We start from the raw sequence: 25,600 nt of genomic DNA on the forward strand, positions 1-25,600 counted from the left end.
CAGGTCCTATCTGTTGATGAATTTTGAAAGGATAGCCACAAATGAGCCATACCCAGCCTAGTAACAGACATGTCAAGATTAAGACTGATTGAGAGGTGGAAGCTAGCCTCAAAATGAGTTATACTTATATTGTGTTAGCCAATTAAAATACAGTAAAACTTCACAGAGGGTGATTTACGGTTATAGAAGTGCATGGAACAAATACAGAATCCCAGCCCATTTTGAGACTGCCAACACCTAGCCTCAAAAATGGGTGGGATTCTGTCATGTTAGCCAATAGCAATACAATAGAACTTGGAAAGGATGATGAAGGTTTGAAAATGTATGAAACAGATGCTAGAGGCTAAACGGAATCCACCCAAGATGCGTGGTTGACACAGATCAGTATGGTTATTGCACTGTAATTATTTTGTAAGTCAAATTTTTAAAGTCACATTTTTTAAAAAATTTTGTTACCTTTACAAAATTACACATACCCTTCGCCTCATTCAGGCCTCTTAAAACGAGCCCCAACTAGATGTGATTTAGATCAGGTGTATAGAACTGAACACTGCCGTTGCATTTCTTTGAATCTTGGTGCAAGTTTTGAATCCCAACTTTTATTTTTTGACAGCAGAAAACAGCAGAACTGTTGACCCAATTGATCTTGTGCTTTTTTTTTTTTTTAGCAAATGGAAGTGAAGTACACATAAGCAATGTGCGCTATGAAGATACAGGAGCATATACATGTATTGCAAAGAATGAAGCTGGAGTGGATGAAGACATCTCATCTCTATTCGTTGAGGATTCTGCCAGAAAAACACGTATGTTTAAAACAAGAACATTTCTTTTGTATTTTTAAAACAGTATCTGCTAAGAAATGAGTCACAAATAGCACCTGACATAATATATTATGAAGGGATTCTGTCCCGGTAAGATATTCTCAACTCTTTAATGTACAATTGGGATTGTGCATCTATATCAATATTATAGTGACATAATAAGCCGCTGATGTGATACCAATAGTAACTTGGTTTGTTTTCCAATCTGGAGTTAATTTGTTCCTATTATGATACCTTTCCTGAACATGAAAGGTCTTGTTAGAATAATACTATCCACACTTGTGCCACATGGCCCATGTTTGAAGAAAAAGATAAGAGAACATACGAGAAAAGGAAGGTTCTAGCGTCAGGTTCCATAGAACAGTTTAACTGCAATGCATAAGCCAATTCTTGTAAAAATAGCTTTTTTTAACAGCTGAGGGAACTGCAATAGTTTTCATCCAGTAATAAAGCCTGCAGAATCAACCCATGTGGATTTAGGACAAGCCCTTCTTGAAATAGTCAGATAGCAGCCTAGCAAAACCCTTTCTTATGCAGAAGAACAGTCTATGCAGCACAGAAAACAATCTGTTTTTCAAGCCTATGGCAGACCAATTTAAAATGGTTACATGATCATTATACACATTCATAGGATAATAATAATTGAAGTTTGTACATTTTTTTGCAAGTCCATAATTCAAGTTTATCAGCATCACTTATTAAATCATTTAGAAGTTACCAAACATAATCCTCAAAAATGTAATATATATTCTAATTCTATAAATCAAACAAAAGTCATCAGTAATTAATTCACACAAGCCTGTCTGTTATCATATTTATTAAAGTGATTTGTGTTCATTGCCTACCCTAGAGACAGTAGGCTATTTGCATCAGCTGTAATAGCCATTTAGAAAGAAAAATGTAGCTTCCTTACTTTTTACCAGCACATTTGTTTATTTAAAGACAAGCACTTGGATTTAATGGTTTGTAAACAGAAGCAAGGGTGATCTGAGTTGTGTTTTGAATATTCTAATAGAAATGGTCCCTCAACATCTCCACAAACCATGCATTATTTTATCCAGGTTATTCTTATTGATTTATTGTATTATCATGTATGTCATTCTTGATATAGTCATTTCAATCCAGTGATAGTAGAGAGGTGATTCTCTGATGAAGTGTGGGTGTTACAGAGCATGTTCATTTTCCAATGTTCAGTGGCCACCTCTTGTTATCACAATCACTATCCAGCCTACAGGAGCAGTTCCGCCTGTTTCATTGAGAAAATCAAACCAAAGCATGACCATACAACTTATGTTTTATTTATTTTTATTTTTTGTGTACTGCTTAATGGTATATCCGTTGTAGAACATAGCTTACTAAAGCCATGCTACTCACTGCCCAATCGCAGCACAAAATATTAAACATGTTTAAACTTTACAAGCTGACTGAAATCAATCAGCTGATCCTGTAAAATTGCATTGCAAAGCATAATACAGTGCCTAATGAGACTGAAAAATCATGTTGCAATTGATCGCATCAGGCAGTGTGTACATCCTGTGGTATTTTAGTAGGCCAAGAGCAGCCCAGTCAGACACAGCACAGTTGAAATTATGAACACCTTTCCCTTGCAGAAAACATCTCTAAACATAATATAAAAACTGTATTGTCTATATTAGTTCAACAGTTCTGATTTTCAAACATTAGCTCAGTGTTATGCATAGTGTAAGGATGTTACCACAAACCAAAGCTACATTTTTAGATTTTACTGAAGAACCTGGGCTAGCCTCTGTGGACTGGGAACAATGAGACAAGAATGATCAAAGCACAGTGTAGCAGATGTGCACTGATGGACTGCTTTGACACTTATTAGCACATAAAGGGATTATTATCATACAGGCTTATACAGGCTGACTGCGTACTACTGAGGCATATACAAGTTCCACTGACGTCATCAGTCTGCCTAATAATTACAGCCAACCTTATTTATTAAGATTGTCCTGGGTCACTGGTATATGTCAAGAGACAACAACCACTGAAGTGGTCTGTCAATTCATTAATATAAAGAAAGTATATAAATCCTGTAATTTTCTTCTGAGAGCACATAAAATATAATTTGACATGTGCATACTTGTGTCTTGCGGCAGTGTTAAAAACATAATAAGCCTTTTCAATCTCATGAAAGAGATCTATTTCAAGCATGATGTCTTCTACCTTACATTGCAGGATTGTTAGATCTCAAGTAGTATGTGACCTCTTGGTGCTAGTGACTTGACAGCTTTATAGTCACTACGGGCTGCTGGGAACCTCTACAGCCTATGACTCAAAAAGGAAAAACTAAAAGCTTTGCTACTATGATTTATAGGCCAAATTTGTCCAGTGTTGCTTTATGCAGATTTAATGGGATCTGCCTGTCACATCTAATGCTTTATAACACCTATTTACCTCATTTTGAGGGAGATAATTTATGGTGACATTCTATTTTTAGGCAAGAAGGGGGAAAATATTGCAATGCCTGCTGAGCCAAATTAGTAGATAATTATTATTCAATAAAGTTGAGACTTCAACTCTTTAATCTCATTTTTATTTTATTTTATTTTTTTAAATCAAGGCGGGGCGAGGGTGACTCACAGAAGAGACTGTATCCTCATAACATCTATAAAAAACATGAGTTGGAATAAAATTTAATTTTACCTGAACTAAAATGTGTATTTTATTCATGTGGCTGTTGCTTAGGAACAGGATTTGCAAACAAATGGAAGGTTGATACTGATAAGGTGAATAACAATAGGGGTCCAAGGGAATACGTTTTCCACAATTTAGACTTATTGCTGTGCTAGACTCTAGGGGTAAAGTGTGAAGAGAGGTTGGTTTTGAAATCCATATAGACAAGAAATACAATCTCACCTCCTGGTGTCATGCAACTTGGATGGCTAGAGGCTAAACAGCTGTTTGTTTCTGTCTCCTGTTGAGTCAGATCTGTAGAATAAATAACTAAGAGTGGTCCCCCAAGACAATGAGTTTTCCAATGAGGTAGAATTTATATACTTATGGGAAGCCAACCAAAGAGTTCTCTCTATTTATCTGATGTAAACAGTCACCTCTTCGTTATTTATGTAATATATTATAAAACTTAATATTTAGAGAATAAAATATACAAAATAACAGGCTTCTTGATTTCATTAAATATGTTTTGGAACAGGACATTACTAATATAAATTCTAATAAATATGTTTAACAACATACATATGCAAATTAAGCACACCATTTCAAAAAGTATAACTAAAGTAATAATCCTGTCATTGTGAGAATGGACCTCCACACCACACGATAATGTAGTTTTAATGTAACATTTTTTCCAAATTATACACATTTGGATGTATTTTGTATTGTGTAGGAACCTGTAATAAACAATGTTACACAAATGTATATTCAGCGTAGCTAGAGACCACTTAATGTTCACGTACAGATGTTTTAAAGTACATCCTACTCACAAGACAAAGAACTTTACCTTTTTAGTTTGAAATCAAATGGAGTACACCTATTACACATAGCAGTGCTATAATTACCCACAGCACTGGGCCATTAATATCTTCAAAACTTATCAGCATATATATAATATGATAAGAATTTTTCTCTGATAATTGGTTGCATGCATGCTTCATTTATTAGGATTCATCTGTTCACCAAGCGGAACAACAGGTTAATGTACTCATTTATCAATCAGTGTAAATCCTGACAGCCTGCAGCAGACACCTACAAATTATGGTGCATTAACTTCCAACTGCAAAGTGTTGCTGGTGCAGGAAACAATACACTTGTGATGGGGAAAGACAGTTATGGAAGAAAATGTTGTACTATATTTCATTTTCAAAAGTATGTTTTTACTTTACTGTGGAATCTTTCATTATTAACTTTATATGGTGGGCATTTTGTTGCAAGACAGATATGCAAAATACATTGAAAATACTTACAGTGGATTTCAGTTTTAAATGACAGTTTTGTTTAACACATTATGGAGGTGATGTCAGTATAGGCGCCATGCATTGTGGCCAGACAATTGTTTTGCATTGTGCCCTTTGTAAACTTAAGAGCAATGCAAATTACTGAACACGCACATATAATGATCCGCAATTATGATGATGAGGGTCTCAATGAGCGCATCGGTCTATTTAGTGCACTTTCAGAGTTAGGAGTACAGAGAGCAGTAGTCACTGTTTGATATTTCTGTTGCATGAAAATACAAACCAAAAAAATGTAAGAGGAATGGCAGCAAAGTCCATTTGGTGCAAGAAAACTTTTCTGAGGAGCTGAGAGTCCTTATGGCTGAGGTCACTCAGCACGGTGAAACTGAGTTGTTTGGGGAAGCCTCAGCCAACATCAGTTATGCTAGTATCCTTCGGAAATTATATGTACTGGCCTGCACTTATTAGCATGACATCCAGAAATCTGCCTAGCACTCTGGAAAAGGTGGATTGGGCTTTCCCTCCAGACATTCCAATTGTGGTCTGAAAGGAACCAGAGGCTAAGAAATGCAGAGAACACAGCACTTTCACATGTGCAGGGATAGCGGTCCCAAGATTGACGTTGGGGTCTAGCTCATCCCTCAGTTCAGCTCTGAAATCAAGGATGACTTGCAGAGTGAGATGATAACACTTTAGCACCGCGTCATTCAGTATCCCAAACAAAGTGACCCTGGGATTGAATATGCGGGGTCTTCTTTATCTTGCCCTTTTTTAAAGTGTTCCTGTCTCTCATGTGATCATAGACACAAATAAATGCTTTAGATTATAGAGACATGTAGAATTGTAAATATATCTTCCTGTAGTGCTGCTTCAGGAAGTGTACCGCAGCCATCCTGAAGCCAATCGCTTCTAGAAGGGTTTGCACCTTGTAAGAAGAGGTGTAAAGTTTTTGCCTAAGTGCAAGGCAACATTACATCCTATTATAATGTTTGTGCCTGCTTAGTATCCAGATGCCACCCTATTCCATGCTCTTTTCTTCATTTGAATGTATTTAAATATAATTTTAATGGATTAATAATGGCAAAGTGCAAATTTGCAAACGGGTGCAGAACACCAGGTGAACACTATTCTTATCTCAGTGTTATTTATTTATTTATTTATTTATTACTTAAGATACTGCAAGGTGAGGACATAATTTCCAATGCCTGCTAGAGTTGCTTACAAATTGCTCTTAGCGTAAATTAATGTTTTAACATTTTTTTTATATACTTTTTAATATAATTTTGTATCTAATGTAGAGGTTAATGCACTGTAATTAAGTGGAATTTGTGACATATTTGTCTGTATTTAATTAATACCTATATTGACCAGTTCTTCCTCTTGATATGCTGTTAACATCTAATTAGGTATTCATGCTTTTAAAAATGTAGAAAATGACAGAAATACCGATTTTACATTAAACAGCAAGCATCGCTATATCGAAGGAAAATCATGATCAATTTATTTATCAATTTATTTATTCCAGAAATCATTGAAGCGAGGTGATTTACTCCCACTGGTTTTAGACTATACTTTATTATTTCATGAAAAGCTTTGTGATTTTTTGTTTCTTCATTGTAGTTTAAGAATACGAATTCTAGTCCATTTTCATCTATAATGACAACAAAGCTGTCAGGTTTAAACAGATGCTGCCCATCTTAGACTTTAGACTGGAAAGAGTAGCTGAGTGTCGTAGCTTTTCCAGGTCAGCAGTAGTAATGTGTGGATGGTAAACTATGGTGTCTTTGTCTCGTTTTCTGTATCTTTTAAATATCGTCAAAATTACATTATTGGCATTTTTTAATGCTTGGTCATTAAAGGCCAACATTGCGGTTTATGTCAGCACTGTTTATGTAGTAACTGAGACCAGCACGGAGGCCAACAAATCAAGAAATTGAGTACTCTTGACCAGTCCAATTTGTGTTTGTTTAATTTTTGTTTTCTTCGATTTCATAAAGTTATTAACTTGTGGAGTTATAATTCTAGCCACTTGTTTACTGTCATGCCACTGAAAAGATCAAATGTGACGAGAGGAATGTTACTAAATTTGAAAAACTTTGAAAGACCTCTCACACCACAGTGTATACATTTGTCAAAGCATTACACACAAAAGACAACATTCCTCCATCCAGGAGAGCAACAACCAAGCAAAGGTGTTAAAACCCAGGACAACTGGAAGCTGCCAGAGACTGGAAGATGCTGGCCAATGTTGGTCAACGGCTTATTTTTCCACCAGAGATTGCCACCACTAACCTTCGACCAGACATTGTCTTGTGATCTGGATCAGCACACCTTGTTCATCTGGTAGAGTTAACAGTGCCATGGGAGGTTGCTGTGGATGAGGCATATGACAGGAAGAAACTTCGTTATTTACAATAGTTGCTGAAACGGAACAGTGAGGATGGAGAGTCTGAACTTACCCAGTGGAACTGGGTTGTTGAGGATTTGTGCACACTCTACAACCTGGTTTCTCAGAGATGTCGGGTTCAGTGGCCAAGAGTTGCGTCTCACAGTGAAGAACTTAGCTGAAGCAGCAAAAAGCAGCAACTGGCTTTGGTTGAGACAGAGATTCTGGATGGGGATCTCAAGCACAATAGAAAGAAAGCAACGCTGATGTACGGTTAAGTAAGCTGGGCTGAGATGAGTGGGGGACGGAGGGGGATGATGCTGGGACGCCAGAATCACTGTTGAGCCCTCTTGAGGTGTTGTGGGCTAGTCGACGAAACACAGAGGACAGAAGGTACCCCCTTGAAGACCCCAGAGATGTACCCTACTTAGCTCAATCCAGACGGTTTTCATGCTGATGCGCTGGGGAGACCGCACTGTGGTTGATTCCCAGAGCCAGCATTGCAGCCGTTGTCTGTGCTGATGCATTGGGGAGGCAAAATAAGCTGATCCCTGGAGCCAGCATTACACTTCAGCCATCAACATCAGGCAGAAGGATATCTACATCAACAGATGGAAAAAAATGCAAATGGATGGAGATGCAGATGGATCACGTTAGTTTACTGTATTGTTACGTCTTAGTTGGTGCTTATCTTGGTGAGAGCCGAGTTCAAATCAGCATGAAGTTTTAACATGTCTCATGTAATGGAAATTTATTATGTTGTGTATTAATAATAGTAATCAAACTGTGCTTAGGAAAAAAATATGTTACGCAGTGCATTGTGCTATATATCTGCATGGTCATAAGTCCTCAACAGCCAGTCAGCATGCAGCATCCAAACATTCTGTTTTATAATAGTGAACTAATTACAAATACAAGCAACACATTAAATACATATGTGGTTCAAACTTAGTCAGCAGCCTACAAAGAAGAACAAGGTAAATATGATGCATCTATATGTTAATGTGAACTAAAGGAAAAACAATGGCAAGAGGCTTAAGCCATTCACAAACACGGTCTTTATAGCCAGAAAAGAAGATTGTCATATTCCATCTCCATACTAAAAGTAAGAGTTCCACGTTTTTGGGAGCTGATAGGTGAAAGATAGCTCTCCCAAATGTGTAAGCACCCATGGGACTGCGAAACTGACAGAATCCTGAGAGCGTAAACTATAGCCAGTGTTAGTCTGTGGAAGGGTGGTGGGTAATTCACTGACACAGGAGACAGACAGGTGAATTTGCAACACCGCACAGGTGCCCAGTTTTTTTTCAGGGTGCTGTTTTTCTTTAGTCCCGCAGATGGCGCTGTGGGTCCTTGGTCTGATTTACCAACAATGGTAAACAGAACCACGGGCATACCAAGCGATGGTACACAATACCGGCGCCTTGCAGGTGCTCAAAGAAATAACAATGAAAACAGAAGGCGAAAAGAACAAGGGAAAATAAAACAGTAATAAAACTACAAATAAAAGGTGCTGCTCTCGGCAGCGTTATCCCAGTCGCCGCTACCCGAACGACCCGGATCACCGTCCTACTCTATCGGCTAACTAGCCTGCTCTTTTACCGGGGTCTGCCCAAGGGTTCCCCGCTCTCTCTGTCTCGCTGTGAACCTCTTTCTTTTCTCCCGGCTGATTCCCGGTCCTGAATCAGAGCCTCCGCACTCTCGGCGCGTCTACGTGGGCAGACCTGCGGAAACAGCAGAGCATTTTTTTATAGGGCTAGCAATCCGCCTCTCAGCCATTCAGAGAGGGGGAAAGTCCACACACCTACCTTCCCACCTCCCCGTGTCACTGCCATGAGTCACAGGCGGTTGTTGGAAGACTGCCGCCCTCTTCCTGCAGTACTGCGAACACGCCAGCAGAGTCAGCACAGATCTCTCCCTGCTACATAGTCCTTTCCACCAGAACATTCAAGGAGGTACAACATTTTTAAGAACTTGAAAAACAAAACACTACCATTGAAAAAGCCTACAGTTTGTAAGGGCCAGTCTAGTTTTGTGTACATATAACTGGTGTCTCGAAGAGGGTCAATCTAGAACAAATCTGCAGAATGAATTATGTATATATTACATAAAATTTGTTTAAAAACTGCTGGGATTACAATGCCAATATCTTTATTGTATTCAGCTGTTTGAATTGAAAAAGAAAGTAATTGTGAGGCATGTGGTTTCAGATGGACAGAACATTCCAGATCAAATCTGGGTGAAGGTTGTCTGAACCACTGAGGAGATGTTTAAAAAAGTGTGAAAATACAACATAAACCAACTGGGTGGTAAACATAGTGTGGAGATAATGTAATATGTTTAAAAGTAAAATTATAGTTAACAAATGAATGTAAAGTGGTTATCACAGGGTGATTTAAGAGGTTAAACCACAAACTTGGGTTTAAAAGAAGCAATGTTATGTTTGGTTGGAAAAAAAGGTGTTATGTCAGAAAGGGTATTAAGACCCTGGGGAACATACTGATGCCAGGAATTATCTCCAGTGTAGCTTAATTGTTTAATTGTGTAATTGTCTGGCAGTTAAAAGTGGTAAGGTTGAGAAGGTAGGGGGAAAGGGAAATGTGAGGAGAACTTGCTGAGAGCCTGATCCTGAGAGCAAGTTAGGCATGATCAGCCCTTATCTTCAAGTCATGAAGATTCAATAGATGAACCCAAGTAGCCTAATGGTGTACCGTAGGAGCTATTTTTTGGTACCGTAGGACCAATTTTATTTTCAAGTACTTCAGTTAGCAATGTAACTAAAAGTTTTTAATGCAATGTAGTGTACTCCCTTCCGTGATTTCAGTCAGGACAATCTTGTGTTAAATAACCACCTTTTATACTGCAAAATCTTATGAATTCCAAAAACATTGAACCCAAGATTGAAGAAAAATAAGTAAAAATAGTTGCAGCACAGCCTCTTCCTTCTGAGCATCACAGTTCTGCCTGCTAAACAACAAACCAAATAAAATAAGAAATCTGTGCAACGTGTTCATCCTGGTGAACAACAAATATTAAGCAGAGGAGCATCGTTTACAATCCGCCCTCCCGCCTTCTGGACAACGCTGGGAGTGAGGTAGTGATTTGTAAGAACTGCAGGACTGAGTTTATGAGGTAGGGTTATATGCCGTATAGGCTGATGGGAACTTGCCGATAATTGGTTTGTAGATTGACCAATGAATGTACTAGGCACTTGTACTGTAAATTTTCTGACTGAAAACCTTGCAAGCTTTATATTAATATAGGCATTTACCCACCTACAATGTGAAAAGGTTTACACTGGTATACTTGGCACATTATAAAATGTTTGGATTTAATTTGCGTGTGTTTGTTTTATTACCCCCAAGCATTTGTCACAAGAATCAAGCACAATACAGTATGGAGTAAGGTTAGTGTAGAGAATATAAATACAGCTACCGCATTACATAGCGATTGTATATTGTTAATACTGAATTCTAATGATCATAGACACAAATAAATGCTTTAGATTATATAGACATGTAGAATTGTAAATATCTCTTCCTGTAGTGTCTTCAACCACATGCCAGAATAAAAGCAGTTTGCAAGATAATCCCAAAGTTTATTACTTTATCCAGCACCAAAGGCATATATTATATAAAGATAATCATAGTAATATGATTGGCTTTACGAACCAGAAAGAATATATATTCTGATGAAGGTAGGGAACATTGCTGATTTTTTCCACAGGAAAAGGACAGAACTGACAACTTTGAGGAAGGCCAGATCTTGTTACCCATTTTTACTTTAACAAAAACAAATTTATATTCAATCTTTGTCCAATAGCCAAAGACCAGCTTGTTGTTGTTTTAAATCTGGGTTATATTTATTTACTCCACGTTAAACACAAAATTGTGCAGTAATTTACCATAACTGAATGGATTTAGTTGTTATCAATGTGACGGTTTCTCTTTTTTCCCCATTTACATTTGTGTGCTGATTGGATGCCTTTTGTTAGCAGAATGGCCTGGTGCCAGGAGCTCAGCACCTTCAGGCCAAGGAAGTTCTTCCAGCAGCACATTCAAAGCAGTCCATCACAAGTATTCAAACTAATTTAATATGAATAACCTTGCTGCAAGGCAGAAGTTTGATGTATTACATTAAACTCATCTGTCAGTTTGTTGTCTGGGTTAAAGTACAGTTGTGCCACCCAGGATGAACCTGCGTCTGAACTGGCATAACAAGTAATTCATGATATATGGGTTTTGGCATAAGCTTTAATCTTACTCTAGCAAAGAACAACATGATACTGCAAAGTGATGAATCACACATCCAATCATATTATGAGTACCACATCTTAGATGTTATATTTCTAGTTGAACTTTTTCTAGTCATGTTGAGGGAGTGGTGATGTTGAAGTCTGCATTTTTTGTCTGTCACTTTTACATGCAAATGTTTCTGATAACATATTAAAAAGAACTGTTTGCAGTGAATCGAGGAAGCTTGCATTGCATTAAAAAGGAGATAATGAGCTTTGTTTATAAAGACTTTATACAACACTCTCAAGGTCAGTTTTGGATGTAACAAATAATGAAAACATCAAAAATAACCAATAATAGTAAATACAAACATACAACTATGTTATTATGCAATTTAAGTATACTACACAGCTGTTATATGTAGTTTATGAAGCTCAAATGTGCATCAGGTGGTTGAAATTGATGACACAGTGTAACACATTTTTTAATTTTTTTTGGTTCCTGGGTAGTAAGTGTTATTACCTAATTGCTTATGCCTCAAAAGTATAGACAATTGATATTATTCCCCACAAACTTTGCTTTTGTGACTAGGACAGTGATATTTTGAAATTTACCTATTTTCTAGAACATTCCAGATATAGTCAGTGCTGAGTAAACTTGGAGTAACTTCTAGAACTTTCTAGAACTTTCCAGTAATATAAATAGTGGTGTAAATACAGGGGCCTTAAGCCCACCAGTTCAGTTTAGTTCCAGCTGCCTAAGTGGATACATATCTGCATTTTTCTGAGATGGCATCAAGAGGCTGCAATGGTGGCATTCCTGATGGGTCTCCAAGGCGGTTTTACCAAGTTGCCCTGCTATCTTTGCCTTTGGGACAGCAGGGACACCAAGGCGCACTACCACAGGCGGGACTGGCCACAGCGGACCGAGTTCTCTGTGGGGAGGAACAACGTCAAGTGAGAGCCACTGGTGGACCCCCGGAAGGTGCTGATGCCACCACTGCACATCAAATTGGGCCTTATGAAACAATTTGTCAGAGTAGATAAGGAGTCGGCAGCCTTCAAGTACCTTCAAGACTTCTTCCCTAAGCTGTCTGAGGCAAAGGTCAAAGCCGGTGTCTTCGTCGGACCACAGATAAAGAAGATCCTGGAGTGCAATGAATTCCCCAAGAAGATCACTAGTAAGGAGAAAGCTGCTTGGAACAGCTTTGTCTCAGTGGTTCGGGGCTTCCTGGGCAATCACAAGGCTGAAAACTATGTGAAGCTGGTTGAGACTCTGGTGAAGAACTATGGCACAGTGGGCTGTAGGATATCCCTCAAAGTCTATATCCTTGATGCTCATCTTGATAAATTCAAGGAGAACAGAGGAGCAAGGCGAGCGCTTCCACCAGGATATACTGGACTTTGAATGCCGCTACCAAGGACAGTATAACGAGAACATGATGGAAGACTACATTTGGGGGCTGATTCGTGAAAGTGATTTACAGTACAATCGTAAATCTCGAAAAACTACTCATTTCTAAATCTGTTGTAGTCATTTTTGTATTACTTTAGTATAAATGCATGTTAATTTGGATTCATATGTTGTTTTTTTCTGACTTTATGTGAACGAAAAGAGCGTTTTCTCAATGGAAATAGGTACATTTCAAAATATCACTGTCCTGGTCACAAAAGCAAAGTTGAAATCATCCCCAGGCAATTAGGCAACTCTGAAATAGTGTCATTTATGCAATGATCTTTAATAAAAAAATTCAAATGTTGCTTCATTACACGAGTCAGCCCTTTTGTTACTGCTTTAAAGACTTTTCAAAATATTAAATACACTTGTAAATATTTTATTCACCCCCTTACAGTATTCAATCTTTAAAAAAACTCATCTTTGAAGACACTGGTCAGGATTTTTCCCTGTATACGTTGAATATTCATTATACGATGAATAATTGAACCTTTAGGGATTGTTAGAGAAGGTGTGATTATTGCATCCCTTTTTTTTACCTTACTAAATTAAATAAGGCATGCATTAATATTAAAGCACAGTGGAAAATAGGGCCCAATATGCCTGTTACCTAAATAAATTGCATTTAAAACTGTCATATGCTTTGATAGAGATGTGCAAGCTGAAAGACTGATACTTGAGAAATACAGCCCAAACTAATGCAGGGATTTGAAGGATAAGGACATTTTTGGAGAAGATACTACAGTTGAGCACTGAATAATTTTAAATAGAAGTTATTATCTGTGTTTTTTTGTTTATTTGTTTGTTTTTAAAACCTGCTATTTATTGTTTAATCACATGTCTTAATCATCATTTAATTTTTTCCCTTTTTTAAAATGTTGTTTTTTTTGTTTTTTTTTGTTATTGCTTCAGTTGCAAACATACTGTGGCGAGAAGGTACTTAAGCACTTTTGTAATGTTACAGTTGTGAATGTCTGGTTTATGAATGCCATCTGTATTCCTGTTGTCTTCATTGTTCTAGAAAGTATTTTTCCCTAAATTCACAAAAGATTTTTGCTAAATAAATTTCACAAACCCAAATTTACACAATTATATGATGGTTTGTGACAGAGATGTCATGTTACATTGCTGTATTCATTAGTACATACATCAAGTATACTGTCCCAGTTACCAAATGCTGTTTATGCTCAACCATACCCTGTTTATGTTTTCAGTTCTTCCTTCATTATGCTTTTATTCTAAGGTTGCTGGGGCTTCTCCTGTTTGTATGCCAAATGCAATTGCTGCTACAGTACATCCTTTATTGACAATTATTAACCAGGTTCTTTATAGGCAGAAAAATGCCTGAAACAACCAATTGTAAAACCTTTTTATGTTTCTTCAGACAGTTGCTGTGCAATATAAGGTTGTATTTTTTTTTTCTTAACACTTTGTTTCTCCATAGGTGTAGGGGTTGGAAATATGTTTTATGCATTCTATGAGGATGGGATTAAGGTCATCCAGCCTGTGGAATGTGAAATCCAGAGACATATAAAGCCAAGTGAAAAGCTACTGGGATTCCAGGTAAAGGATTCCTTGTGTACAAACTTAATAAGAGCTGTTTCTAGTACAGTACACTTTTGTATTGGAGCATTAGTCAAGCCAAAGATACAATGGCAACATTTACAATACAAGAGGTAGCACATGATTGTCATTCTATTATTCACAGTCATTTTTTTTTATTTTGACAATAATTTACAAGAAGACTCTTAATTAGTGTGCCAGTTAGTGTCATTTATGATAATTAATGAGGGGCTATGCTAATATTTAATAGTGCACATCATGAAAAAATACCAATAATGTAACACACATTGCATTAAAAACAGATGTTTACAACAACTTTCTAATATTTTAGAATGATATGACAGAAACGTTCAAATTTTTACCTACCCAACTGTGGCCATCCAGGTTTACAGCAGATGTAACTGTTTTTTTTTTCTGTTTTTTGTTTTTTGTTTAGTTTAGTTTTTTTGTATATCTCCAAGGATGGTTAAATGTAATTATTTGTTAAATATTTCTATTGCAATTCACTTTTTATGAAAAGTATTTTTGTATTTTAAGTATTGGCAAGATTTAATACTATGGTCTAAGAGACCTTAGGCTAGGGGTTTATTGATTGACCTAAACTGTGATTAATTGTTTTTATTACATTAACATTTCCCACCGTGTCCGTAAAAAAATATTAAGAACAGCATTTTATATATATATTATATATTATATATATCGTATTATATATATATATATATATATAATATATATATATATATATATATATATATATATATATATATATTTTTTTTTTTTTAATACATTAGCTATGAAGATTTGGTAGGCTATGAAGACAGGAAAATGCACCCCCGACTCTTAAGCTATCTAAAATGCAGTTTATATGTCATTTAGATACAGCATTAGCATAAAATAAGCACAAACCTATTTGTCAAAACCAGTCTGAAGTGAAATAGCCTTTTATCAAATCTCAGATGCATTTAGGAGCAAATTATGTCCCACATACAGTAGCAGCCTTCAGATTCTTATTGCGTCTGTTTTTTCTTTTATAATACAAGCAAGGTAAAGATTGCATTAGTGTAGCTGGCATGCCAAGCTAAATATAACACATTTACAAAGGGATGTTGCAAAAAGATAGCTTGAAGATGATTTCACCTGTTAAGCCTCAAATGTGTGTCCTGTTTGTTAACACAGTGTCAGTCACACTTTCCTTAAAAGGTGTCTATGCCATGTGGTAAAACAAACACATATACTGTACCAAGAAAATATTTAATTGCAAGCTCTTTTAACATAAAAAAGCGTGTATTTAATATTTGTATATGTTTTATATGTTTATAATCGTATATTTGTTATAACTGGACGATTCCAAATCCTCCTCCTAATGTAATTTGACTAAAATGTCAGAACTAACACTGATATGATAGGATAGTTTAATTTACAAGGAATTCTCAAACATACTCAGTAATAAAGTTTCTATTCACTCCAATACAATTGTATGCAAATTAATGTATGTAAGCATACTATAGTACAAAAACAGATAACAATACTTTTGTTCAGAGTGTGAATATCTTGTCAATAGACGTACCATCACAAACAGCTTGCACATTAATATGATTCCTATACTGGTGTTCACCTCTCAGAATTATGTAGGCGTAGCTAGATAGATAGATAAACAGATAGACAGACCATAGTTTGCATGCAGTACAGATAACTGATGGAGGACAACAAAATCCTGTTCAACCTACAAAGTTGCATACTCTTAATTTTAAAGCCCATCTATTCTTATATTGAGTAGTAACCCAAACAGTAGTCCCAAAGAAGAAGAATGTTTGAAAATGTTATACTTTTCCTTTTGATGATGCCAGGGGCTTCCATCTTGTCCAGAGGAGCTTGTTTGCTTGTTTTATCTGGAGAACAATAATTACTGAAACATGCTCAGTTTACATTCACTCCTTTTGAGTTTATTACCAAAAGCGGGTGCATACTGTATGCAATTGGATTTAAGCATAGCCAACTTGGCATTGGTACATTGTTGCCAAGTGCACACATTTCCACTTGCATTTCAGCACTTCATTTCTTTGTGGAATTCAAATACCTCACAGCTTCACATTGCCTAAACCTCACAGCTTTTATATTGCCTAAACTAAACTGTTTATCTACAACTGTAAAACGTAACTTTTAACAACAGGTTGTTGAACATCTTCAGAGACCAAAAGAGATCCCAAAAGTAAAACAAGACCAATAAAATGTTACTGCCACATTGTGTGACTGATTCAATTATACTGACATTTCCCAGTTTCAAAGGTGCATTCATCAAACACTGTGACACCCAAAAGCATATGTTTCAGAAATAGCACTTTCATAATGGTTTATGTACTGCACTTAATAAATTAGATTTATCATTTTTTGCGTCTGGGAAAATGGACATTAAAAATACACTGTATTGGGTTTGAAATTAAGCAAGCAGCTTTGTAATTCAGGGAGACTTACTGACCAAAATATGTTAGATAACAACTAAAGCCTTTCTTGGCTTACTATCTTTGTAAAGAATCAACAAGCCACTTTGAAGTAACTATTACTTTGCAGGATGAAAAAAAATATCAAATTTTGATACGATGTCAGATTGCATCAGGGTGCAGTCAGTGATCTTCACTGGTGGTGAATATATGTGGCGCTTGGATAACTACTGCTTTCAACAACTGTATCTTTGCATTTTAAATCAGTGACATAGGATTTATGTTTTTAAGCACATACATCAGATAGTCTGAGCATGTGTAATTAAATACATTAATACAATATCCTATGATATGTAATTGTAACCCCCGAAAAATTCATAATAAATAGTACTATGTGTTGCAGCACGTTATAATCAAAAAGCTACCATGGTCATTTTCACCTCCCCCTCCAAGTGAAAGAAAACCTCTTCATTAACCGGATTTATCCTCCAATCAACTGTAAGCCTGTTTTGGAAAATCATTGTATCTTCAAATGACTTCTGATCTGGCAGGGATCAGAAGTCATTTGAGGATACAACTGGAAATCTTGGGTTATTATATTAGTTATGTCTTTTTATATCTCTTTCTTATCATATCAATTTGATCATTATCTATTTGTTTGTGTGTTCTTGTTTTTTTAAGCTTTCAATTTATAGATAAAGTAATTTATTGCATTATAAAATGTAATTATATTTGAGTTCTGATGTCTGTCTGTATCTTCTAAACAGATTTCTATGTATGTACTTTCTAGGATGAAGTTTGCCCCAAACTGGAGAGTGATGCCACTCAGAGATGTGCCTGGGCCTCTTCTGTGAACGTCAAAGACAAATACATTTATGTCACACAGCCATATTTGGACAGAGTGCTCCTTATTGATGTCCAGTCACAAAAAGCTGTGCAGGTAGGCTAGGTATTATATCTTTTCAGATGCAGCAAAAGCAAATGTACTGTAGTCTCTGTAAGTCACCTGGGATAAAGGCATAATAATAATAACTGTACATGTCTGTGGCAGGATAGCGTAGGTGCAGAGGCTTTTAAGCAGCAATGCAGAGACTCCGAGACAGAGATGGCAGGTTTAAGCGCTAAAGCGTGCTTTTATTAACAATGACAAAACAAACAAAACGCAAACAAAATCCTAGCTCTTTTCATGAGCACTAAGAAAAACATTCCTAATTGTAATCTGGGCGATAAGCTGCTTACCGGTACCACAAAACACACTTCTTGAACAAAAACACAATATCAGAACTTCTTTAGCGAAAGCAGTCAGCCCTGCACGCACGCACTGGCCTTACCATGAGCACAGACAAAGAGACACCTTTGCAGTGCCTGTAAATACCTGGCCTGATCAGGTGAACTAAATACCAGCTAATTGCTGGCCAGCTTGGCTGAGTGCAGCCTGCTGGGAAATGTAGTTTTTGTCCTGGGCAGCCATCTTAGCTCCCAGGACTACATTTATTTAAAGGAAGAGCATCTGCTTTACCATAATGGCATAAAAATATAATTACATATACCACCTGCTTTGCTACAAAGGACATTAGCAGAAGTTAAATGGCAGGTCAATCCCCCACATCCACATTCATTGCTGTGCTCTTTGGAATCTAAATGTACACATGCTTTAAGCATCAGGGGTGCTAAACCTTTGGTTCTAATGCTATATGCTTAGGCACATACATAACAGAAGGAAGGGTAATAGAGTAACCTGATCAGAGCCTGTCTTTTCATTGATATGATTGACTCAAGTGTCAGTTTTATTCCACCAATCAAACACTGTATAAATCAGGTGTTCAGTTTCACAAGGTATAACTTGTTTTGTTTATCGGTGCTACGCAAAGGTCCCCAGAGGGCCTTCATGGCTTTTAGTGGGGATCAGGTTTCAACACCAGTGCATGAGATTCATGTTGGAACACCCCAGGAGTGAAGTTATATGCTAGCAGCAGTCATACATACTCATTAGCGCATTACCTGGAGGTTTAGTTTCATTAGTTTAGATTAGCTGCACTTAATTAGCCACCTGGTCCGTTTCTGACAAACAAACCAGTAAAACTCTGGGGTCTCATATGTAAATATTAGCAAATGTTTTTTGTGTTGTTTGTAATAAAAAGATTATTAAAGGTTTGTCTTTGTAGCTAGCTAGAGAAAGGGGATATGTGTTGAGGTTACAAAAGCACAAGAAAAATCCACTGCAGCAGTAAAAGTCGCAAGTCTAAATAGGCAAAGCAACTGTTACAGCTTTGCAAAAGGTGTGGTTATAAATGGGGTATGCTGTGTTTTAAGGGTTATATTATTTTATTAAAAATGATAACGTAAGTAGTCAGATTTATATAAAAATGTATGTGTTATTATACTCAAGCACCCTAGTGTTACCACTTAAATGTTTAATTACAGGAAATTACACAGAATATATACTTTAAGCATTCATTATTAAAACAAAAGTTTGATCATCAAAAAAGCAACTTTGTATGTATATTAAATAACATGTATCTTAACTAGATATCCTTTTTTGTTGTTTGAATAGAATGATATAATTTTCTGTTTTAGTCCTCATCACAGTGGCTTTTAAAAGCACCACTGATGTCTAAGCAGACCTCTAAGAGTCTCAGCCCAGTACATCATGTAACACTGTTCCCCAAGTGGCGTTAAGAAATACCACATTCACTCTAAGATTAAACGTATTTCTGGGAGCTCTAGCGAAGGTCCAGGGGTGTTATAAATATATCAGAATCATCTGTTTTCTTAAAAAAAAAAAAACGCACACACACAAGCATGCTTTTTGCATTTGGATAAAGAGCACTGAAGCATTCAACGTTTTCAAGTGTTAGGTAAACAGGAGAAAGACAAGCAGCCTGTTTAATTTTACCAGGGTAAATATTATTGTGTGCTAGTTATTAAATGGAACAGTGTTGTTTTAATTCATACAGCAAAGCTGTTATTCGAATGTTACATTTCAATTCCTGATTCATTACATCAGTGAATTGACTGATACATGTATTTATATATGTATGATAGCATTTGATTTACTCTTAAAAAGTATTTTAAGAAAAATGTAATACAAAGTATATGTTATAACAGCTAGGGAACAGCTCACAAATAGCTTCATTTTTTAATTTTTTTTTTTGCATAATGTTGCCCTACTTGCATAGCTTTATAAAGGTGAATGGTTGGAAGTGTTTTGTCACACACTACTGTAAATTATTATTATTATTATTATTATTATTATTATTATTATTATTATTATTATTATATTATTATTATTATAATAATAATAATAATAATACTACATTATTTATTTTATTTATTTCTTAGCAGACGCCCTTATCCAGGGTGACCTTACAATTGTTATAAAATATCACAGTACAGAATATCATAATACAAGTAAGAGCAGTTACGAAAGTATAATAAGATCAGATTTAAGTAAGAGCAAAATAAAGAATACAGTAAGGTATAAGTAAGAGCAAGTTTGACTAAGAGCAGTTATAACTTACAGTAAATATTTGCTTATAAGTCCAGTAAGAACATGTAGTAAGTATGATAAATGGATGAGAATGACTTCCCAATAACAGAAAATACAAAAAAAAAATAATAAGTGGAGTACAGTTACCTATAACAGTAAAATCAAATCCTAGTTAGGCGCAGTTGTTGATTGTGGCACGGTATGGAGCAGTTCAGTGCAAGCACAAGCTGATGCAAGAACTGGTACAATTGGGTGTCACATAGTCCAGTATATATGTTACAAATACAGTATATAGCTTTGATCACTTTGCACAGTTGTTTAAGCGATCACTTGGGAACCTTGTGTATGATTTAAAAGTGTTGCTTTTTTTCAGTCTACAGATGTAATTTATATACAAAAAAGGATCTGACATGTTACTTAAAAAAAATACTGGAAAATGAAAGAACATCAAAACCAGTCACTGCGTGAAGGCATGGCTTTTTTTGTAATTTGTGCTCAGGTCAATGTTGCTCCTTTAGCAAGCTCAGCATACTGTGAACATACTGTATAGTGCACACGAGGTCAGGTAATCAAGAAAAAGAAAAAGAACAGGCTTTCCATGACAGATTGCTTGGAAATGTACTGTGGTAGTGCTAACTATTCGATCATGAAGGGTACAAGAAATGACTTTCTTTCTTTCTTTCTTTCTTTTTCTTTCTTTCTTTCTTTCTTTCTTTCTTTCTTTACCGTACAGTCTGTGAGTACTGATCCGGTTCCAGTGAAACTTCACTATGACAAATCTCACGATCAGGTCTGGGTTCTCAGTTGGGGGAATATGGAGAAGACCACACCAACACTGCAGGTAATGCCATTTAAAATATACACTATGTATACAATACAGGTCATATTTCTGAGTCCAACAAGAAAATATAAAAACCTAATGTTGTTAAAACATTCATTTTGTCTGTTATATCAATGTCATATTATTATTATTATTATTATTATTATTATTATTATTATTATTATTATTATTATTATTATTATTAATAATAATAATAATAATAATAATAATATATATATATATATATATATATATATATATATATATATATATATATATATATATATATATATATATATATATATATATATATATATATATACGTGTGTGTGTGTGTGTATCCATTTTCCCAAGATAATTATTACGTTAAAATGTGATGATTATCTCGAGAAAAACAGAAACAAACCGCAATTTATCAGGCTTCAGAACATCATGCGGACTAATTTGTTGCATCCTATTTCCCATTGTATTTTAGTGGTATTATTTGCACTTACTGTAAACTATAATGTATTTAAATGTTACGCTTGCATTGTAACCCTGTACTGCCCTGTAAAAGTAAGTCACCTTGGATAAAGGTGTCTGCCAAATAAATAATACAATACATAAATAATACAATATCTCACTAGCAAATCAGGAGTGTCACGCATGGCTGATGTAGTAAACAAAATCCGATTCTGTTTTGGATTAGGCCTGAACCATAAGGACACGTTGGAATGTTAACTCTGTTTGGATAGAATTGTTATACAGTAGAACACTTAGGCAAAAGCACCAATCTGATGTACAAGACGTGGCGCTGTATTTAAATAGTCCCCATGGAAATCTGCAGTCAAATTTCCTAAAATCTGCAAAGAGCAAAAACTTGTCAAAGACTTTTTAATGAAAAATAGTGTTAATGAGTATTAATAAATAAGAAAAAAGTAAGTCACAGTTAGTTAAATTCATTTTTTATTAAATCATATTACTAAAATTTGAAGAAAAAAAACAGAACAAAATGTTTGCCATATATTATGGAAATCAAAGAAGAAGAAAAAACACATACAATAAAGCAAAGAGTTCACTTTTTTTAAAACTGTTACAGCACTGACTATTGAACACCTTTTTTTTTTAAATATACATAACAATTCTTATGAAATAAATTAAATACAGGTATGGCCAAAACATATGACTGTATTCAGGGGCGAAAGTGCTCCGTCTGTCGACAGAATTCTGTCAAAATGGCCTCTCCCAGGTCCATTCCTATGATTCATGTAGAAATGCAAAACAGATGTGGGGTTGGAGTGCAGGGTTGGAAAACTGTGTTTTAACTTGATTGAGACCATAGGCACCTAACTATAGATCACAGGAGAGGCAAACTATATATTTTGCCACTCTACTTTTTTTGCTCCATGTACTGTTATTTTATATTTTGTTATGATTGTGCCTAAAACGATTTAAAATTTAAAAAAAAGAAAAATGAAAGTAATTCATAAGGCACCGTAAGTCCAACATTAAAAATAAATAAATAAATAAAAACCCACAATAAAACGGCCCCTACATGAACACTGGTTTGACCCCCCATAGTCCGCTCTGCACTATTTTACAACAGCTAACGTTAGCAGCAGTGTAACCAGTGTTGCCAGATTGGGCAGGAATTCATGCCCAATTGGGCTTGTATTTTTTGTACCGTGTGCAAGGGCGCTGGAAGCGCTGGGGGTTCGGTAGCACCCCCTTGTCTTTGCATGGTTTCTAGCATATACAGGGGTTACAATTTCAGCAACCACTTTAAAAATCATTCCAGTGCCAATGATTGTGCGTGAAAAAAATGGCTTTGGACGGGTGCCTGTTTTTTGGGTTAGTTTTGTGCATTTGTGTGGGTATTACATTTGTATATATTTTGAAAAGTTTTAAATGATACACAAGCCTTAGTGTTTATATGATATGATACACAAGCCTTAGTGTTTACATCACTGTTGCTAAAGATTGTAACAATAACATGCATCAATATCTGTCATATGACATACACTCCATTATTACTTTGGGCTGAAACTTAGCACTTTCTAAAAGGCACAGTCGGGTAACTTTATTAAAGAAAAGGAATGATTGATTGATTCGTATCAGTGTTATTCCGCAATTAAAATAAAACGCTAAAACTGAGTGCGCCCCTCGTCACATTATGAGATATGCAAACATTATTATTGAATAACAGTTCATTTTTACAGGAAGCATTAATTGGTACACTTTCAAATTAGATGGAAGTTCCACAAATTCACCAGAGTGCCATCAATCAATAATAAACAAATGTACGCCTACCATTTTACTTTACACATTGCAAATACATCTGGGTACTTATAATAAAAACCAAAAAATAGTATTTATATCAGTTTATCTCGAGTCTTTGTCACCTGGATGGATATTGCCAAAATCACTGACCCGATATTTAGGGGTGATTTCTATAGTTTTTGACATCTTTAAACAGCTTGTTTAATAGTAAAAAAATAAAAAAAGTAAACTGCAGCTACTTTTTAGTATGAATGTGACATTGACAGTGTGCCTCGCTCACTAGATACAGTTTTATTGAACAAGCATGTTTACTAAATTTAAAGCAAAGCAAATTTTTGTACAGCACATTTTAACACAATGACAGTGCCATTATTCTCTGAAATGTCATCTAAAAACTAGTGATGTGAAAAAAAAGTGAACCCTTTGAAGCATTTGGTTCAGTAAGGCTACGTAAACACACAGGCTAATGCGGTTGTGAGTTCACCTTTTGCTGTTAATACAGTTTGTATACACACAGTTTGGTTACAAAGGGCAGCAACAACCGCACTAGTTAATCCTGTTTGGAACAAGTATCAAATGCGGTTATTAATTCAGTTTGGTTAGTTAATGCGCACTAACTGTGTGTGTGTGCATGACAACCGCACTAACACAACTGCAGTTGGTGCTCAGTGGATTTCTGTGCAACTAATGAAGTCATTGTTTATCAGACGTTTATGTGTTATAAACATGGCTAATATATATAATATATAATTAGGACTTCTGTTTTTCGGGTTTTATTAATTGTATTTTTTGGTGCTTATTTTTTTAGCTATGTTTGAGTTTCATATAAATCGTTTTTTTCGGGGCTTTCGTTTTTGATATACTGTATGAAATTAGTGTTTTCGGTTACTTTCCAGAATGCGTTTTTTTGTGTCAAAGTGTGTAAAGTAATTCAACAGTACTTGCACACTTAATTTGTACCTTCTTTCCTTTGCTGTGTTCGCACACCTAAGTTGTACCTTCTTTCCTTTGCTGTGTTCCTCAACGAAATCCCTATGATCTCGGGCACATTCTTGTTGGGTTTTTGTGTGGAGGCATGTTTGTACATTTCAGCACAATCCTGTTGTAATTCCTCCGTACTTTAACTGTAATACAGTTTTAAATCCCGCAAACAAGCCTCCATCCTGATTGTAATCTCGTTTTAAATCTTGCTAGCGGAGTCTCCAATAGAAATGTAGGAATGTGCTGCCACTCACTAGTTGGGGTGGGTTTAAAGTATTCAGATCTAACCAATGATACAAGTCAGTTTTGTTTTGTTTTTTGTGAAAAGGGTAAAGTCAATGTGAATAGATTAACCATTTCCACAGTTTTATGGTATTTTACAGTGTTTATTGTTCCACTATGAAAGGTACTATATAAAATAAAGATTGATTGATTGATTGATATTGGCTAGCCAACGTTTTTTGGGTTTTTATTTGTATCGAGGGGTTTTATCGGTTAAAACCGAAAATCAGAAGCCTTATATATAATCTCCTATTGCAGCTTCTTTCACTCACACACCAACATTCTATTTTTTTTATTTCAGCATAAATCTCTGTGTACATCTGTTTATTAGTTGCAACTGACTTACGGTTCTGTATTTCAAAGCAGGAGTTTTTTTTTTTTCTTTAACGTATTCGTCTCGTGGAGAGGTTTTTTGTTCCAGACTTATTTTTCTTTCCCCTTATTTGACTTCTCTAGAGCACATCTCTCCTAGCTGGGCTCACCAAATGTTACATACGTTAATTTGTAGATAGTTTTTGTTTCATTTCATCAGTAAAATGAAAATGGAAATATTATAATGTTATAACGTAATAATTATTTAGTGAAAACAGAAATAATTAATCTGTTTTATTTTTTTTTATTTTTGTATGCTGATTTTTTTTTTTTTTTTCTCTCTCTCTACGTGGCAGCTATATGCTTTGGTATTTTACAGACGTTGACTTGGATCTGCTTTTTCTTGTGTCAAAGCTGAGTTAGGCCTCTATTCTGTTTGTTGCTATGTTTAATATGCACAGGAATGCAGCATTAAGAACCTTTACCAGGGTCGCTAAAACAATGTGCGTTATCCATAGGAGCGTGTTTGTAATACAGCAAACATTGCAGGAACATTCTCTGAAATTTATGGAAACTTCACTGCAGCAAACAACGGTAATCAATAGCAATAATTATTC

General features: G+C 35.7%; 1 protein-coding gene across 1 annotated transcript in view; it reads left to right on the forward strand.

Moving 5' to 3' along the window:
• LOC121322855 (follistatin-related protein 5-like) overlaps nt 1-25,600 on the forward strand; it is a 98,994-nt gene that overhangs the window by 58,534 nt on the left and 14,860 nt on the right. Inside the window, exons 6-9 of the mRNA XM_041263283.1 lie at nt 669-803; nt 14,283-14,401; nt 17,630-17,779; nt 21,063-21,170. Coding sequence (XP_041119217.1) covers nt 669-803; nt 14,283-14,401; nt 17,630-17,779; nt 21,063-21,170 — 512 coding nt within the window. The remainder of the gene's footprint in view (nt 1-668; nt 804-14,282; nt 14,402-17,629; nt 17,780-21,062; nt 21,171-25,600) is intronic.

This window comes from Polyodon spathula, chromosome 1 (assembly GCF_017654505.1).
Source record: "Polyodon spathula isolate WHYD16114869_AA chromosome 1, ASM1765450v1, whole genome shotgun sequence".
Classification (NCBI taxonomy): domain Eukaryota; kingdom Metazoa; phylum Chordata; class Actinopteri; order Acipenseriformes; family Polyodontidae; genus Polyodon; species Polyodon spathula.